The sequence below is a fragment of the Vulpes vulpes genome, chromosome 1 (genome assembly GCF_048418805.1).
Source record: "Vulpes vulpes isolate BD-2025 chromosome 1, VulVul3, whole genome shotgun sequence".
Lineage (NCBI taxonomy): Eukaryota > Metazoa > Chordata > Mammalia > Carnivora > Canidae > Vulpes > Vulpes vulpes.
In genome coordinates, this window is record NC_132780.1 from 36,872,743 (window position 1) to 36,892,130 (window position 19,388).

Sequence of the window (19,388 nt, forward strand, 5' to 3'; positions counted from 1 at the left end):
TTATATATTTTTTATTTCGCAACCCGTTTAACTAAAAAAAATAGGTGTCAATCATTGGTAGCAGAGTTGGGGTAGACAATACTGCTGCAACTTGAAAATCTATTGCATTTTACTTTGGAAAAAGCAGTGCAAACTAAGAAGGGGGAAAAACTCTGTGCTTCCGGTTTTTCTTTTCCCCCTTTGTGCTGTCTGCCTGGAGTTGGTTTAGTGAGTAGTTTTGTTGCAAGACTTGTTTCACTTTGTTTCGGGCAAGGCTGAGCCACGTATTACAAACAAAAGGGCAACCAATTACTAACTTCTGGTTGCTAGGTGTGGCCTCCTTTCAAACTCTATAAAATCAGAAGTACAAGGCTTCTCTTCTAGTGTGAAACGTTCAGAGGAGAATCTCATAGTGCTTTGGAAGAAGGAGTGAAAAAAAGGGTAAGTCTTAGTTTTCTTTTCAGTTAGTTTTGATTGTTTTAAAAACTTTTCCCCTCGGGATGTTAAGTGTTACTGCTTCGGCAGGATTTAGGGCTAGGCGTATTTAGTATGCTTTGAGAAATCTCTGTAAAGTCACATTGGGTATTTATATTTTAGAAACCACAGATTGTAATGTTCTGTTTTACTTTGTTAAGAAATAGAGTTTACAAATATGGACAGTTTGCTTAATCCTGGCTTATTGTACGGTTGGTGAGTTACCATGGGGAAAAAAAAAAGAAGAAAGAATGTGTTTTCCTCCTCCGAGTTATACATAGGGAGGGTGGATGCTTGCAGAACAGAAGTGTTAGAGATGAGTTTCAGGAAACTGTTTCAAAGTAGCAGGACTGTCTTATTTTTCTTTTTTGATAAGAATCATATAGAGTCAGACCTCATAGTGATAATCATGCCCTTTGTAATTAACATTTGAAATTACGTTATGTTTATTTATGCAGTGTAAATAAATCAGAGGATCCGCTTATTAAACATTTCATTTAAAGAGGGTGTGGCCACATTCTTATTCCTGTGGTCTCTGTGTCATAGACCAGCTTTTCCAGTGATGCTTTGAAAACCTAAAGGGAAGGGAAATACTTTCTGGGTGGTGTCAGATAAGTTATTTCCTGTGAATGCCAATTGGGTCCTCTAAAAATTATTCTACTTAGTAGCATCTGGATTGTGAATGAGAACTAATGGCCACAAACTCCTTAGAAAACCACAAAGCAAGTCTAAAGCAGAGTTTTTACTGGTGTTGGATATATTTGCAAAAGGGAGAGAATTTGAATCATAACATATCCAGCTAATTGTACAAGTGTTCCTCCAAGAATTTTTCTTAGCCCATTTTGAATGTTAAATTAAATGTCCTGATGTCTAACTTTTAATGCTAGCTTGCTGAAGAAAGGTGTGTTTTTCTTGCCTTGTTATGTCTAAAATTATACGTGAACTTTGAAAAAGTAACATTCCCCTCTGCACCCGGGAATGTATTTTGGTAGCTGGAAAAGAAGGAACATTGCAGAATGATTCAACTGTGGTACAGTGCTCGTTTCATAATTCTGAAATGGCCTCTTCTCCAGAAGTTATGTTACCACCCGGCCCTCAGGCTCAGCCACATGTGGCAGATAGCCAATATCTCACTGATGTTGACAAAATAAATAGTTCATAATAACATTATTTAGACCTTCACGCTTATTAAATGCTTTCTCAATCAAAAGATCTGCAAAGCTAAATTTCTGTGGATGAAGTAGTTTGCTGAGTTGGTTGTTCTTAACCTTCTCTAGAGCCTAGAGTTATATTTAAAATCAGAGCTAAACAGCTAAACCAATGGCCCTATTATTTTTTCAGTGATAAACCCAAAGCAGTTTTTGAAGCAAATAAGTTCACTTTTCTTTAAAACAGGATAAAATTTTATCGGAACAATCAGAACAGATACAGTTTATATGCTATCTTCCTTAATTTCCTCCTCTTCTGTCCACTTGAGGTGAAATTTAATGTAGGCACTTCAGAGCTATCACACATTTTAGATACTATTTATTCCAACATTCTTATTTTTGCAAATGAAGACCCCTGAAGAAGTTAAATGTTTTCTTGAGGCCCTAAAGTCAGTTAAAGAGAATCAAAATAGGGCTCAGCACTCCTCAATTCTTATGTTTATATCCTACAGTTAGGAGGAAACATTTGTTAAATGTATAGATATGTTTCCTAAGTAATTAGCACTAATACACTGCTTCTTCATTCTGTAACATTTATTAGCATAGTAAATACCAGGGATTGGAGGTACATAATGAATGTGGATTAGCACTGCTCTCATGGTAATGCTGCGAGGGAATATAGATATGTCTAGAAAGCAATGATACAAATTGGTTAGGGAGTAGCATAGGGGCAGGGGGATGCCTTGGGAGAGCGCAGGAGGTCACCCAGCCCAGTGCTGAACCAATGAGTGAGTTTTCTGGAGGGTGTGAAGTGGTCTATGCTGAGTCCTTGTAGAAGTACCAGTTGGGCCAAGGAGAGCAAATATGGAGGAGGAAACAGCATTCCCGGCAAAGGAGACACTGTGTCCAAAGGCCCAGAAGCTGAACATTCATGAGACTACCTTTCATAAAGTGGTTCTTCATAAGTCATACCGTTGGCTAGTCTAATTGCCTTCTCCCACATGGGTAGGTGTGGGAAGGACTTCTGAAATACATAATCAAGGGAAAAACTGAGCACAAGCCAAAGCGTTGAAACATAAACACCTGAGTCCTAGGGCAAACCTTGCCACAGTCTCCATGGGTTCACGCACTGTTAATGAGTTTGATCCTCAAGTGTGAGCTATTAAAAATAACATTTCCTGCCAGTCTTTTGGTCCTTAGCTTAAAAGAATATGCAATCAAACGGCATGGATTTATGTATGTCTTGATGCTTGCCACTTCCGTCTAGAACACTGCCAGGAAATCATACTGTTTCTACTGTTCCCAAGTAGAACATTGGGATAAGGATATTGTCTTAGGGACACCTGGGTGGCTCAGTGGTTGAGCATCTGCCTTCGGCTCAGGACGTGATCCCAGGGTCCTGGGATCGAGTCCTTCATCGGGTTCCCAATGAGAAGCCTGCTTCTTCCTCTGCCTGTGTCTCTGCCTCTCTCTGTCTTTCATGAATAAATAAATAAAATCTTAAAAAAAAAAAAAAAAAAAAAGGATGTTGTCCTAGGCAAGTCACTGTTGGTATCGCTGTACAACTGATCATTCTAGATTGTCACGAGGAAGGCATGAGAGACCACGAAACTCAGTTTGTCACAGATCTTGGAAGCTGTCTTTCATGAGGCCAACAGAGATAGAAATGGTGATTAACAACAGCAACAAAACAAACGACTTTTGTAATAAATTCAATCCTTCAAAAGAGTTGCAAGAATATTGCTTAAGAATTACCATATATTTTATACCCTGATTCCCCAATTGTTAATATGCCACATTTGTTTGGTCTTCTTTCCTCTTCTACCTTCTCGCTATATTTTTGCTATCACATTTGAGAGAACACTACAGATATGACATCCCTATGCCTCTAACTTACTCCTGTCTCTATATATTAAAAAACGAGGACACAACTGGAGTGCGGTTTTTGAAAAATCAGGAAATTGATTTTGATACAAGCCTTAGTGTTTCCAAAATTTGGATCAGTTTAATTACTAATGCACTGTTTCCAGAATACCTTTATGATATAGCTTAACAAGCATGGATCCTACATTCTGTCTAATATCTTGGGCATATTTTATGCATATTTACCCTCTTTAATTCCTTGCTGAATGAGATAAAGAGAGGTGTCTTATGAAACATAAATATAAAGAAAATGTTCATCTCTAGAAAGTTACACATTTATGCACAGATAAATGAGATTGGTAGACAGTGCATGTTGACAAACAGATCATTTACTAGAAGAACTCTGAAATATTAATTTCCATAAGGTCAATCTCTCTATAAATGGCCAATTTCATCGTCAAATTAGATGATGTTAAGGATGAGATAAACTTGGTTTCAGAGCTCATTAGCAGTCAGATTAAGTATATATTGAGCCAAGGTACATTAATAAAATGTGCTCTTAAGTACCTACTATAAACAGTACAACTAAAAAAAGAAAAAGAAAAAAAGAAAATCTTTTGTGAACTCATGGGGTTATGTAATTTATCTTTTTAACTGTACAATTCTTTTTCTTAGACCAAATATTTCTCTGAATAGTAATAATATCTGACATTTTTATAACATATAGCAGTCTATAAAATATCTTTGTATGCATTATTCATCTATAGTTAAGCAAGTATTAACCTTCAAATTATTGAATAGGTTTTATCAAGTACAAATGCTAGTTTTCAAGCAGAGGGTAATTATTGAAGAGATAGAGTGGTTTAGCAATTCAATTTCGCCAGAATTTTTTCTTTTCTTTTCTTTTTTTTTTTTTTTTATGGAGAGAGTGTGCACTGGAGCAGAGTGGGAGTGGTGAAGTCCGGAGTCGATTAGGGGAGGGGCAGAAGGAGAGGGAGATAGAGAATCTTAAGCAGGCTCCATGGCCTATGTGGAGCCCTATGGGAGCTCGATCTCAACCCTGAGATCTCCACCAGAGCAGAAATCAAGAGTCAGTCGCTTAACCAACTGAGCCACCCAGGTGTCCCAGTCTCCTCCGCATTTTTGGCAAAAATATTTTTACTGTAGTATTTGTAAGGTATGTTGCAACTGTTAAAGATTTCTATTAATATATGCAGTTGACATTGAGTAGTTAACTACTAGTACATAATAAAATCTCTTTCCTTCGGGTCAATTTCTTATATCCTGCCACTATCCCTTGTGTCTTTAAGCTGAGAGCTAGTAGATATTATTTGGCTGGACTGAGATTCCATTTTCCTCACATTGCTTTTCTGAGGCAATCTATTCAGGCTACTTTTCTTTTCCAGACCATGCTTTCAGGCCATCCAAATTATTTCAGACTCTAAGATCCAGGAACTCAGGAGATATGTTACAAAGCTATCTCCTGTATAGACTCTGTTGTGTCAAATAAATTATTCAGACCCCTTATTTTTGTTGTTTTGTGTTATGTGAAGAAATCGATGCATTATGGGAGCATTTTTTTTTTTTGAAGTGAAAAAAAATGAGTCCTGGTAAAGTTTTCACAAAATTTATTTTTTGAAGTTGTGAGATTCTTTTTTATTTAAGATTTTATTTATTTATTTATTTATTTATTTATTTATTTATTTGCTTACTTACTTACTTATTTATGAGAGACACAGAGAAAGGCAGAGACATAGGCAGAGAGAGAAGCAGGTGGGATCACAACCTGGGCCAAGGACAGATGCTCAACCGCTGAGCCAGCCACGGTCCCTGAGATGCATTTTTAAAATTATGTTGACAATATCCTTTGTCTCTGGTCTCTTTTGAAGTTTTTGTTTGTTTGTTTGTTTGCCCAATTGCAAAGAATGGAAATACTGGAATGCCTGTTTCACTGATGGAAGAGTATTTTACTGAGTGACCAATCATATCACTCATTTTGAGGATTCTACTTTATGAAGGGCATGGATGAGTTTATAAAAATGGAAATCTCACATACCTGAAATCTTGCCAGAAATTGCTAGAAGTTCAGGATGTGCCAATTAAATAATTGGAAAATGAAACTCCACGTGCCCGCAGCAATTGCTCCAGATTACGACTGTAATGGGAGCTAAAACCTAGTGCAAAATTGTACATCATGACTTCACCTCAGGAAATAACTTCAAATTTATCCATTGCTGGGGGTGGGGTGGGGAAGAGATTACTTTAAATGAATGCACAATATATTGGTTCTTCTCGTAGATGACATAATAGTAATTCGAACAATCCCCATGATAATAAAGTGGAGATAGTTTCTGCTGTAGATATGATTTCCCTCATGTATTTAATTTCATTACTTGAAACAGATTATTTTTCAGCAGGTGTGGCTGAAATTCTTTGTCTGAACATGCTGTTAAGGAATCAGGTTATGGGTTTTATTCTTCATGATTCCTTTAGCTTCGTATCAAGAATTTAAAACTACTGAGATTACCCTTCCAGACTCTTTCAGATGTACTCACAGTCATAGTCTCCAGAGGGATAAGCAAAAGGGTGTGGAGAGAGATGCCTCGCTTGACCTCGGATTCCTAAAAGCACATCCCCAGACAAAAAAGGATCACTGATAACTTCTTTTGTGGATAAACGGAGCACAATAGGTTTTTTTTTAATTAAAAAAAATTTTAAAGGTTTTATTTATTTATTCATGAGAGACACACAGAGAGAGGCTGACACATAGGCAGAGGGAGCAGCAGGCTCTCCACAGGTAGTCCGAAGTGGGATTTGATCCCAGGATCCTACCTCACAACCTGAACCAAAGGCAGATGCTCAACCACTGAGCCACTCAGGTGCCCCACATTAGGTTTTAAACGTGCTTCAGGTTTTAAAAATATACATGGTTGGTTAAACAAAATACTGCTGAACCATGAGAGCAATTCCAAAAATTTTGAGATAGGATTTGACTAAAGGGGGCATCTATGTTGCAATTTCACCCTGATACTTCCTGTTAGAACAAAGAACCTGGTATATGATCTGTTTTTTTTTTTTTGTGTTGGGTGGAGAAATATGAAGGGCTAGTATTTAGGATGGCTCAACCAGGAAGAAATGTGAGAATAGCAATTACTCCAGGGGCTGAAAAAATTTTATCCCAAGGAATGGAAAATGGAAATGGAATTATTTGAAGGAGAAATACCATCCAAATATCTCTTTGTCAAACTTTTTTAACATTTTAAGTCTGAATCAACTTTTGCAGACTGTCACAGATTGTTTTACCTTATAAACGTAAAATGTTATGCTCTTTCTCTCCCCATTCCTTCTCTTTCAGCCCTCACCAATCCCACGCAGATTCTCTGAAGGCCTGCTAAACAGCCTCTAATCTTTCATCTTGCCCATCTCTTTGCCGTCCTCTATGATATAGGATGACTGATCTTTCTGAAATATAAAAGGAATCATGCTGCTCTCTTTTTAGAAAACCATTCATGTTTTCCTAAAGCTTTGGAGATACATTTAAACTTCTTTGATTGGGCTTCTGTCAACATTTCTTCCTTCAGTAGAAAACTTTCAATGTCCCAAATATGACAACCTTCTCTCTGTTTTGTTCTCTATAACTTTTCTGTCAGGTTCATCTTGACTCATTTCAAGAGAGGCTCAGATCAGCTAGCGCTGCCTCTAAGCTTTTGTCTTCCCCCTGGGAAGCACACACTAGCAGGAAGTTCTCTTGAGGCAAGGATGAAGTTTCAACATTTTCTGGGCCCTCAGTGCTTAGCACATGGTGGATGGTCTATAAATTTAGAGCAGTGAAGTAAATCACCAGCCCCTCTCTTCAGCCTCCACACTTCCTTGTAGAATCATCTGACCCTTAAAGGTTAGGACTAAATATGACAAGAAAGAGCCAAATGTCTGAGTAGAGGCTGTTCTGTTTGAGGAATAAGACTCTCCTTTTAAAAAGCTTACATCTAGCATTTTATTATGCTCCTAATAAGTGATCTGAAAATAAGGTCAAAGCTACTCTATGTCTTGAGTATGTGAGAGAGTAGAGTGATGTATATGTGTGATGGGTTGGTCTTCTGTAATAAAATCTACCTGTTTTCTTTCCAGATACTTCTTTAAAAATGGCAATGGTATCAGAATTCCTCAAACAGGCCTGGTTTATTGAAAATGAAGAGCAGGAATACATCGTAAGTCAAGTGACAATAAAATAACTTAGTTAAATATCAGAATCGAAACTAATGAGAATGAATGGACATGACTCTGTTTCTCTGTCATCCACAGAAAACTGTGAAAGGATCCAAAGGCGGTCCTGGGTCAGCAGTGAGCCCCTACCCTAGCTTCAATCCATCCTCGGATGTTGCTGCCTTGCACAACGCAATAACAGTTAAAGGTAATGAGGTGTTCCCCAAACAGTCCTCTCCTGGAGGTTTCCCAGTGGCCATTTGAATAACTATCATAAAAGAGACACGTGCAGTTGGAAACGTCTGTTTCATTTTGAAGATAAAAAAGATTTATCTGTGAAACACAGATATATTGCCTTTCGCAGCACTTAGCAAATTTTGGTCAAATAAGTGGAATCTCCATTGTTATGACTGATATTTTTACCAGCTTATTTCCAGCAGAAATTCAGTGCTGACATCAACATCTCTCCTCACATGTAGGGTCTTTTTTTTAAAGATTTTTATCTATTTATTCATGTGAGACACACAGAGAGGGACAGAGACGCAGGCAGAGGAAGAGGCAGGCTTCCTGTGGGGAGCCCAATGGAGGCCTCAATCACAGGACCCCGGGATCGACCTGAGCCAAAGGCAGATTCTCAACCACTGAGCTACCCAGGCATCCCAAGAAAATTGATTTAAAGCCTGGTGACCTTTTATTTCCAGGTGTGGATGAAGCAACCATCATTGACATTCTAACTAAGAGGAACAATGCACAGCGTCAACAGATCAAAGCAGCATATCTCCAGGAAAAAGGAAAGGTAGGTCAGAGTGGTAAATTTAGATATTCAATTTCAGTTACATGTATGTCTAGACATGGGTTTTAAAGCACAGTTACCTACTTTTTCAGTCTCTAACACTGTTTTCCCTTTACAACTAAGATTATAGTACTTACCCATTTGATTGCAATGTAATCAATACTAGCAAAGTCAGTCATGAATCATCTTGGTTCTTTGCAGATAACTTCTCTAATGGAGACCAGTCTTTAATTTGAATATAGTGAATACCGAAAGTACTATTGGCAATAAGGAGTATGTTCTGATTGACATGTCTTCTGCTAAAATTTAACCTGAGCAATTTAATGTCTAAGTGTAAAGTTTTTTCGTATAATTCTACTTTAAAAGCAAGATTTGTATTTTTTAAACCAATAAGGGGTATTTTTTTTAAGGAGTTGCAGTTAGAAAATGATATAATGCCAATGTCTGATTATAGTGCTTATTTGAGCAGTGCAAACTCCAAAACCTGGAAAATTATTAATGCATTTTTTAGAGCATTCTTACTTCTGTTTCTATCGATATACAGATCTATATGTTTTAAGATTTGTGATTTCCTCATCATGTAAAAGATCAAGAAAACCCTCAAAGAAGTCCTTTCAGAAGTTATCAGTGAATTCAGTACATTTCACTGTCATCATTCTATATCTAAAAAGTGAAGATAGCATTCTACATACCATATTTTGTATCTGAAAGAAAGGAGCTCTAGAAGATGGCTGGATTTAGAAATCGGTAGAAAGGTTACCTAAAGGCTGGGCAACCCCACATTGCTATACCGCCCAGCATGTTGCTTATGAAAGCCCTGACTCTAATCTCTTCGGTACAGCCCCTGGATGAAGCTCTGAAGAAAGCCCTTTCTGGTCACCTTGAGGAAGTTGTTTTGGCTCTATTAAAAACTCCAGCCCAGTTTGACGCTGATGAACTTCGTGGTGCGATGAAGGTAAAGAATTGATATAAGCAAAATTCCTTTCCTCAACAGATTGTACAGGTCAAGTCTACTTATACCTCCTGTTATAGCTTCGCATCCAGTACCCCTGGGCATGCCAATCAGTGGGAATAAAATAAGCGAGTGAATGAATGAATGAATGAATTAAATGGTGGTGTTAGCAGATGTATTATTTCCACTCCCCTCATGATGTCTGTCACTGCATGAATCCTAGACCTCACTTTTTATATATTTGTGCAAAATAATGGCTTTTGTTTTTAGACTAATATAATGAATTTATCGTATTTATTAAATATTGTGGCTATTTATTAAATACCATAGGAAATTTACTAAATGCCAGATTCAAATAAATTTTGGGACACCAAAACTAGCAGACGCTCTTGAATAAAGTTTTTCCTACATTTCCTTTTCAATTCAGGGCCTTGGAACTGATGAAGACACTCTGGATGAAATTTTGGCATCAAGAACTAACAAGGAAATCAGAGAAATTAACAGAGTCTATAGAGAAGGTATGTTTTAATGCCCAGCAGTCCAAGTTACCTTAGTTGGAAACTAAATCTGATAGACCTTTCTTTAAATTGAACGTGGGAGTTAATGATGTAGCTTTGGAAATTCTTCATATTAAAATATTTCTTCATTGTTTGGGATGTATCTCGCACATGTGCACTGTTACCAGATAGCCCTCAAGTTGCTAGGGTGCTGTCAAGGGAGACAGTATCCCACCCCTTGTCAAGTTAGCACTTTAATAGAAACTGTCTTTCAAAGACAAATGTTACATACTATTGTCACGGAAAACTCAATTCATAGCATTGAATTTAAAGAATTTCCTAAATACATTCCTATTTTTCTGAGATTTATGCCCAAAAAAATGTTCCGTTCTCTTTTATTTTGAAAAGATAACAAGAACAGAAATTTCCAAACAAGATATTCTCCATTTGTCCTTGAAAAGGTAGAGTGCAGTGCTTATAATCCTCTGATGGGAACTTTCACTTTACTATTATGAATATAAATGATTCACTTACTCTTTATCTCCATGGGGATGAAAGTCCACGGCTCATTTTATCTATCCAGTGAAACATCTCATTTAAATGATATGCTCAACACTGTCAACAAGCGGGTAGCTATAACTGGGTCCTGGGCAATTTTGGAAGTTTCACGAGTTTCCTTTTCTGGTTTCGCAAACCCTCCACATTTTTGGCTTCCCAGCCAAAATGCAACACCATAGAGGATCTTTCTGCTTGATTTTCATTCCAATCACAGGGAATATAGTAGCCCTCACACATTATTTTCAGAGCAATTTAATAAAGAAATCAGAAGAAGGAATTTTTATGTCATTACCAGTGTTTATCTTAGATCCCTTTATTAGTAATAATAGTCAAGAAAGGCATCATTAATAGTTTTTTTGTTTGATAAAACAGTTTACGGAGGTATATATCTATATTTCTCCATTATACCCCAAATGCAGTGCAGTGATACCTTAATATTTAACTGTCCTGTCTTCTAGTCAATTATAAATTCATTTAATTTTTGGTTAATACAGCATTATTTTGCCTAGTTAATTAAGGGTATTTAGACAAAAGAAAGTTGTAAATCTATATTTATACATACTTACACACACATATATATACATAAACTATATTACATGTAAGGTATTTATACTTTTTTTTTTTTTTTTTTTTTTTATACTTTTTTAAAGTAAGTAATCTGTGTTCAAGCAAGTACCTCTGGCTTATTCTTTTATTTTTTATTTTTTTATTTTAAAGATTTTATTTATTTATTCGTGAGAGACACACACAGAGAGAGGCAGAGACATAGGCAGAGAGAAGCAGGCTCCATGCAGGGAGCCCGATGCGGGACCCGATCCTGGGACTACAGGATCACTCCCTGAGCCAAAGGCAGACGCTCAATCGCTGAGCCACCCAGGTGTCCCGGCTTCTTCTTTTTTTTTTTTTTCCGGCTTATTCTTTTAAATAACTATTCTAATTTATACCATTGTATAAGTTCAGGCATGTTTTATTTCAAAGTTAATTTTTTAAATTATGTATACCTATGCAATTTATTCTTATTAGCAAAATTTGTATGACTGTAGAGTTTTATTCACAATATTATCTAAATTGCTTTCATTGCCTTGTAGGAAGTAAATTTGATGATCTAAAATTTTACTTGCTCTGATTTATTTAAAAAATAATATTTGAAATATATTCCTTAAGTGACTGAACATTTGACACTGCAAATGCTAAGCCAGTACACAGGTGTCAGATATTATTTTTATTACCATTTTCACTGGTTTATTGCAAAATATGCTTTTCTCATTTCTCAGAACTGAAGAGAGATCTGGCTAAAGATATCACCTCAGACACATCTGGAGATTATCGGAATGCTCTGCTTTCTCTTGCTAAGGTACCTCAACTAGTTCAGGACAGACCTCTTCCTTTTGAAGAGTAAAATGAGATTCCCTCTCTCTCGAAATAAGCACTTGATTCTCTTTTTCTCAAAAAATATTATTTATCTGACTTTAGAGGAATTAAATAAATCATGTGATTACATGCTAGAAAACCACTTACCAAAGAATGGGATTTTTTTCAGGGTGACCGATCTGAGGATTTTGGCGTAAATGATGACTTGGCCGATACAGATGCCAGGGTAAGCAAGTGCTGACAAATACCACTGGAATGGATTCCCATGTCAGATAGGTTCTGCATTAGGTGAGGTTACCGCTTGATGTCTCTATGTGAAAGCAAAACTAAGACCCTCTGAGAGACCAATGGCCCCTAATATTCATTCTCTGAATAATGCACACCCAACCTGTTCTTGAATAACCCAAGAGAGGAAAATTATGTTTTTAAAGATTTCATTATTCACAAAGTGGGAAAGGATTGAAAGAAAATGAGAATTTATCATTCACAAGGATTGTTTTGTTGAGAAAACTCTGAATTTTTATTTTACCATGTATAAGAAAGGGAAAAATAAATTTTTAACTCAAGTGGAAAGAGTAAGCACAACATTTTTAATGGAACAATGGAGTGGCTTGTAGATATGTTTATGTTATGAAAACATTATAGAAATGATTTTATAACTATAAAATATTATAATAATATATTTATATACTTTCTGGTATATTGATCCACAAAGTTTCATTGAGGTTGTTGGTTATGTATACACCAATCCATTGGCAACATTAGAAAAATCGTGCCATTTTAGGGCTGGAATTTCTGTTAAAAAATTTTAAAAACCCTATTATTTGCATATGCTTTCCTCATGGGACAGTATTATGTCTATACATTCATCACAGTGAGTTAGTAGGATAGAAACTTATGTGTGCATACTCACTCCCTTCACAATACCAGTACATTATATTTCACATAAAAGGAACTCAGTAAAAGTTTTTGTTGAATAAATGCATACATACCAGGTTTTTGCCTGAAAAATCCAAAATAACTTCTGTCCATCAGAAGTTTGGCCATTATTAAAATAATAGAAATTTGCATAATAGAAATTATGCAAGCATATCGAAGAACAGAAGTTAGTTTATGAATAATTGCCCCCATAACAAAAAATTATTATTTACTTATGCCATTTCTGAATTTGTGTTCCATTGTAAGGCTATCAGGGCTCTTAGATGTATATTTATGGCAGCTACATGGATTAGTGTGGCCCAGGAGGATGATGGCAATTAGCATATCAAAGTTAACAGAGCATGCTTGTGACAGTAAGGGAAGGATTATCTTTTTCAGTTACGAAAGAAGAAAATCTGCAGTTTAATAAGGTTAAATTCTTTATCTAAGATTATAGAGCAACTAAATTGCAGAGTCAGAATCTGACTCCAGAAATTCTATATCAAAATTCAAGATCTAGGTTATGTTTGTATTATTGATTTATTAGTACTTGCTGATAGTTACTTTGAACAATTAAGAGTAAAAAAAATTTTTTTTAGAGAGTCCCATGGAGCTGTCTTGATATAGAACATAATCCGGAAGCAATTTAATCCAGCAAATATTTATTCTGCAAAAGAAATATATTCAGTCTCTACTGTCTGCCGGGTGCCTGGAGACACTGTGGAAGATACTTGCCAAACTAAGGTCCCTCCCTATCTTTAAGGAATTTGCATTCTTAGCATTGCCTACTGTGATTAAATTGGACACAAAGCAGCTGCCTAGAAAATTTTTGAAAAGATCTAACATTCTTGTGCAGATATCAAGTCAGTAGATACTCAAATGTTTCTGTTTCTGTTTCTTTAAAAAAAAAAAAAGACTTCGCTTATTTATTTGAGAGAGAGAGAGAGAGAGAGCGCTAAGGCAGAGAGAGGGAAAGGAGAGGGAGAAGCAGGCTCCCCACTGGGCAGGGAGCTCACCCTGTGGCTTGGTCCCAGGACCCTGGATTCATGACCTGAGCCAAAGGCAGATACTCAACTGAATGAGTCACCCAGGTGCCCCTATGTTTTTGTTTCTTGATAGGCTTTATATGAAGCAGGAGAAAGGAGAAAAGGAACAGATGTGAATGTGTTCATTACCATCCTTACCACCAGAGCCTATCCCCACCTTCGCCAAGGTAAGAAAAAAAATTCCTGAAAACCATTTATAGAAGACGCAGGTTTTTTGAGGACAAATAAAAGAAGGGAAAGAGTGCAGCCTTAGTCAGTGTCACTCTCATACCAAGTGGGTGTAGTGTTCCTTCCCCCTTCTTGCTGTTTGAGCATTTGTCCAACTTTGCACAGTCGCTATTTTACCATATTTGAAACATACTTTGTGACTTTGGCAGGTAGAGCTTCATTTAATTATCTTGACTATTTCTACTCCCCCAAAATATTTGGAATAGGTGTGACAAAATATACACATACAACAGAATGAAATTACAATGAAGAGAAACATTAAAGTCAGGACTAAGTGGGGAGGGGCAGGGAAGGCATAGAGATGCTCCCAGACCAAAAAGCAACAAGAATTCTGACCTTTGAGCACAAGATTTGGCTCTGAACCTCTTGGAAGCCAAGGCAAAGGGGGAAGTCCAAATGATGACTTTAAGTTCATCATCTTAAAATAGCACAGTGATTTTTTAGGATAAAAGAAAGAGACATTTACTACACAGCTCTTTATATAAGGGAAGATCCATTCGGTATGGCATTTAGCTCTGATGCGGTAAGGGCTATGGTTGTCAATCACATGCCAGTTCTAATAAAAGTCAACATGTGTGAGAAGTCCCCAAAATATCCAGGAGCACCAGGATAGCTATGCGAGTTACATTCTTAGGAGAAGACAAAGTCTCCAAAATACACTCCGTAAAATGATTAGCTTTAAAATGTGTGTTTTGAAGAGTCAGTCATCCAAAGAAATGCTTTGAGTCAGTTACCCTGATTTTGCTAGTTTGCTAAAGCATAGGATGCTTTGTACATCTCTTAGTTTAAATTTAATATTCAGTGTTTCAGAAATACCGCAAGTACAGTAAGCACGACATGAACAAAGTTCTGGATCTGGAGATGAAAGGTGACATCGAGAAATGCCTCACGGCTATCGGTATGTAGTCATGGAAGGGGAAGAGTTTTCTAACTTGAAATGATCAAGGCTGTCCCACAATTCAAAAACAAAACAAAACCAAAAACTGCTGCCCAGCCTGAATGGCTCAGTGAGTGAAATTTCTGCCTCTTGATCTCAGCTCAGGTCTTGATCTCAGAGTGATGAGTTCCATGCTGGGTGTGGCGCTTACTTAAAAATAAATAAATAAATAGAATTTTTTAAAAATTCTAAGATGTGATAAACTTATGTTCTATATACAGGCAACATGTAAGATAACAGCAATGAATATTTAGCTAAAGGTGTATAATGGCCTTCTTAATAATTATAGATATTATTACCTTTTTCAGAAAGTTGGACAAGTGGGAAATGCTTTCTCATAAGCATTTACTTATGCCAAGTGACGCACCAGGGTGGGCATAGCTCAGAGGAAAGTCAGAGTGGCCATTAAGAGCATGGGGTTTGGAAATAAATAAATGCAGGTTCAAATCCTGTCACTTGCTGATTGAGTCATCTTAGACAAGTCCAGAGGGATTAGCTCCATAGGTCTCCAGGACCTTCTGGAAAGGTCTTCAGAAGAAAAAGGTTTTAAAGGTCTCCCGTGCTATTTCAATGACCTGGGAGCCTATGTTCTAAAGCAGTGCTCCTCAAATGAATGTGTGCACGAATCTCCTGGAAACTATGTTAAAATGCAGATTCTGATTTAGCAGGTCTGTAGTGGGGCCTTGGGATTCTGTATTCTTAACAAGCTCCCAGTTTACGTCAATACTTTTGGTCACACTTTGAGTAGCAAGGTAGAGACTATTACTAATGGATGCATCTGTTAGTGTTTTATCTTGTGGTTGCATCTGTTAGTGTTTTATCTTGTGGATGCCTTATACTGAAAACAAGTCCTATTTCACTTGAAAAAAAATTCTTATTACAACTTAAGAAAAATATTTATGGTATGCCCCCATGGCCTTTATCATCTACTGGTTTCCTCATGTCCAAGAGTATTCTCGGGAGAGTATGAACTGAAGTTGCTGTTGGGTGGATTTAAGATAGAGGAGATAGGTGATGCTGTCATGGAAAAGATTCCTCAAGACCGCCATCTACAGAAGAGCTTTTTATAGGCCAAATATCCCCTAGTAGAGGAGGGATGAGGAAGTAGAGTGGAGAATGGAATTTTGCTGGTCAAACTTTCAGATGTATCTTTCTTTTCATGTGGTAAATATGTCAACTAAAGTGTGCCTGTCTTGCAGTGAAGTGTGCCACAAGCAAACCTATGTTCTTTGCTGAGAAGCTTCATGAGGCCATGAAGGTAACATTCTATTTTTATGCTTTGCTGAGGGGTGAAATTACTGTTTGTGGGGAGAAAAACAGGAAACTGTATTGTTTGCAAACCACACCGATGTTCATATCTTCCCATTAAAAAAGAATCATTGTTCCACTTAATGCAAGAGGCAATGCACATACTTAGTGGAATAAAATTCTGTCAGACTTGTCCTATTTTTTTTATAGGTAAGGTGGTCAGGTGAGCTTGTCAGTAATTCGTGGTATACTTGTTTCCATAAAACCTGAGTCAACAGAGAAAAGTTATGTATTTTTTTTCTTTTAATGCATTAGTAGCCTATTTCCACCAAGGTTGTGGGTTTTATAATTTCCTCCTTTCTAAGTTTCACTTGCCTTTTTTATTATTCTGTCATCCATGTCGCGGATTCATATTTCATTCCAAGATTTTAAAATGTTGTTTTAAAATTACTGAAGTGTTATTAAGATATATTTGCAATACCACTTCAACTTCGAACTTTATTCTCCTCGGGATGCCACCTATATACAGGTGTTGTGAAAAGCTATTAGGTTGTCTCTTTTTTTTCCTTTGCAACTCCAAAATAAGGAAGTTGAGAGAGAGAGAGAGAGAGAGAGAGAGAGATCTAACCATTTAATTAAAAGAAAGAATCCTCCTGAAATGGTAAAATGATACACATGGTGCCAGCACCTGGCAGGCAGTACAGTCCCAGACCACATGCCTGCTGCCATCTAGGGGGGTAATTATCTAGGTGAGTAAGGATGAATACCTAACATTATAGAAGAGCAGGAGAAATCAATGTAGACTTGCTGTCTGCTAAACTAAGACCTGATATTTGAATAGGAATTGGCCAGATGAGAGCAGGGGTGGAAGAGATGGAAGGATAAAGTTGGTCCAGGGGAGGAGTTAGCATGACTCTCTCAAGATAATAAATATAATGAGAGTGATGGTGCACAGTGGAAGAAGAGATTGTGGAATCAGGCATTGTAAACCCAAATAAAATGATTGATTTTCCTCCTAAAAGCCACCAGAGACCATTGAGGGTTTTAAACAGATGGATTATATGATCATATTTGCAATTTAGAAGTTCATGTTATTATTGGTAATTTTTGAATGGGTTAGACCAAGGAAAGACTGGATGATAGAAGACCAATTAGGAGGTTGTAAAATCTCTTACATGCTCCCGATGCTGTTGTTGTGTTCCTGTCATTTTATTTCCACCTGTGTCAAGTGCGTGTGTGTGTGTGCCTGTGTGTGCATATGTGTGTGTTTTAATGAATAAACAAAAGAGCTGCACATTCAAACCTATACCTGCTTTATTAAGAGTATGCTCTGAGTATGACATTTACCGTCATTTGCTTTAAACAGGGTTCTGGAACTCGTCATAAGACACTGATCAGAATTATGGTTTCCCGTTCAGAAATTGACATGAATGATATCAAAGCATGCTACCAGAAGTTGTATGGTGTCTCTCTCTGCCAAGCCATCCTGGTACGTTATAATTTTCATAATGCCATCTCCACAAACGGCAGTCTTTTTTTGCAACTTCTCCAAAAAGAAAAACTGAACTTACTTATCTATAGATTTTATATCTAAGATTAATTTGTTTTATTAGGATGCATAATTTATAAGTAAATTGAACTTTCACTGGATTAGTAAGTTCTACACTAAAAAAGACTACACAAATACACAAATATTTTAGTAGCAATGGAAATATTTATTTCCCAAACATAAATTTAGCAACCAGAATATTTTAGTAGGGAGATATAATGATTTATTTTGCAATGAATATTGGTCAGAAATTAGAAACTTATCATTCTAATTTTTCCTAGATTTTGTTATTAAAATGTATAACATGCATTTTAAATTTTCATTAAAAATAAAAAGAAAGAAAAGTTCAAGGATTTTCAACTTATTGAAAGATTGAAAGATAGGTGACTATTTAAAGTTAAGTTGTCACTTACACCAGATAACTAAATCTATCAAGAAAAAGTGAGAAAATCACAGGCTTATCACTCTCTCCCTGGTGAGTGAGTCAAATAGCCTTCACTATGATATGAAATTAAACTGTGCTAAGCCTACTCAATTTTGTGTGATATTTCATTCTTGGAAAATAATGGCTGTAATATACAACATAATCAATATAATCTGAATTTTGAAAGCTATTGCTTTTTATGTAATAATCAATGAACAAATATCAGTTATCTGCTGTATTAGTTGTATTATTTCAATAAATGATATTCTTATCAAAGATCCTAGAGTTTACATACTGTGATATATGTTCTACATCTGTAAATCTATAAATACATAATTCTTCTATAATTAAAAATCCCTTATGTTGATTATGGTTCCAGGTAGCATTAAATATACTCTATTTCTTAATCAACAGGATGAAACCAAGGGAGATTATGAAAAAATCCTGGTGGCTCTCTGCGGAGACTAACATTCCTTTGATGATCACAAGCTTCTTGATCAGAAGACTTTTTAATCGTATCTTTTCATTCCATATCATAGACTTAAATAGGAAAATTTTCTCAGCAGGAATACAGTCTAGCTAAATACTTTCTAAAAAATATAGCCTATAAATTGTTTTTATATCCATGTAAGTTTTTTTAAAACTATATTTATCCCAAAACATAAAGCCTCATAAAAGATTGTCCTAATAACATTACCTGAGAAAGATGTTTGTGCAGTAGAAAATAAAATGATCTTACAGGACAACTGTGTGTCATTGGTCCTTCTATTCTGAGTATATGTGTGTGTGTGTGTTTGTGTGTGTGTGTGTATAATGAAATAATTTAACTTGGTATCAAGGGCAAGGACTTGAATCCTAAATTATAATCATTTAATGAAATAGATTTTGCATATTAAACTTGAGAAAATATTCACAGAGTTGCAAAATGGACTCCTTATATGTGATCATTCAGATACAGATAATTAAGTGCAGGTCTGTGTAATAATGGATTTATTGCATTAGCATTGTAACAATTGAACATTCTGTTGCTTCACAAACCAACGTGAACATGAAATGATAACAGCAATAAAAATTTCTCTTTTTAAAAAATGGCAGTTGAGTGTCAAGTTTTCAAAGAAGCTGTCGAACTGTTTCCAGAGTGCCTGTACCACCTCATTTATATATGTATAAACAATCTAGTTTCTCCACAACCTTGTCAGC

General features: G+C 36.3%; 1 protein-coding gene across 1 annotated transcript; it reads left to right on the top strand.

Annotated features, from left to right (window-relative positions):
* The first annotated feature begins 53 nt into the window (after nucleotides 1–53).
* ANXA1 (annexin A1) lies at nucleotides 54–18,934 on the top strand. Its single transcript, XM_026001548.2, has 13 exons — nucleotides 54–420; nucleotides 7,593–7,672; nucleotides 7,767–7,875; nucleotides 8,369–8,463; nucleotides 9,302–9,415; nucleotides 9,840–9,930; nucleotides 11,742–11,821; nucleotides 12,008–12,064; nucleotides 13,876–13,969; nucleotides 14,833–14,928; nucleotides 16,167–16,225; nucleotides 17,582–17,704; nucleotides 18,603–18,934. The coding sequence occupies exons 2-13, from the start codon at nucleotides 7,607–7,609 to the stop codon at nucleotides 18,654–18,656; spliced, it is 1,038 nt and encodes a 345-aa protein (XP_025857333.1). The 5' UTR covers nucleotides 54–420; nucleotides 7,593–7,606; the 3' UTR covers nucleotides 18,657–18,934.
* The last annotated feature ends 454 nt before the right edge of the window (nucleotides 18,935–19,388 follow it).

Excerpts from the sequence above, each read along its gene's own strand:
- ANXA1 (XM_026001548.2), top strand. The coding sequence starts at position 7,607 with ATGGCAATGGTATCAGAATTCCTCAAACAGGCCTGGTTTATTGAAAAT. Across the intron at positions 9,416-9,839 it reads AACTTCGTGGTGCGATGAAG|GGCCTTGGAACTGATGAAGA; the intron begins GTAAAGAATTGA and ends TTTTCAATTCAG. Across the intron at positions 16,226-17,581 it reads AGCTTCATGAGGCCATGAAG|GGTTCTGGAACTCGTCATAA; the intron begins GTAACATTCTAT and ends TGCTTTAAACAG.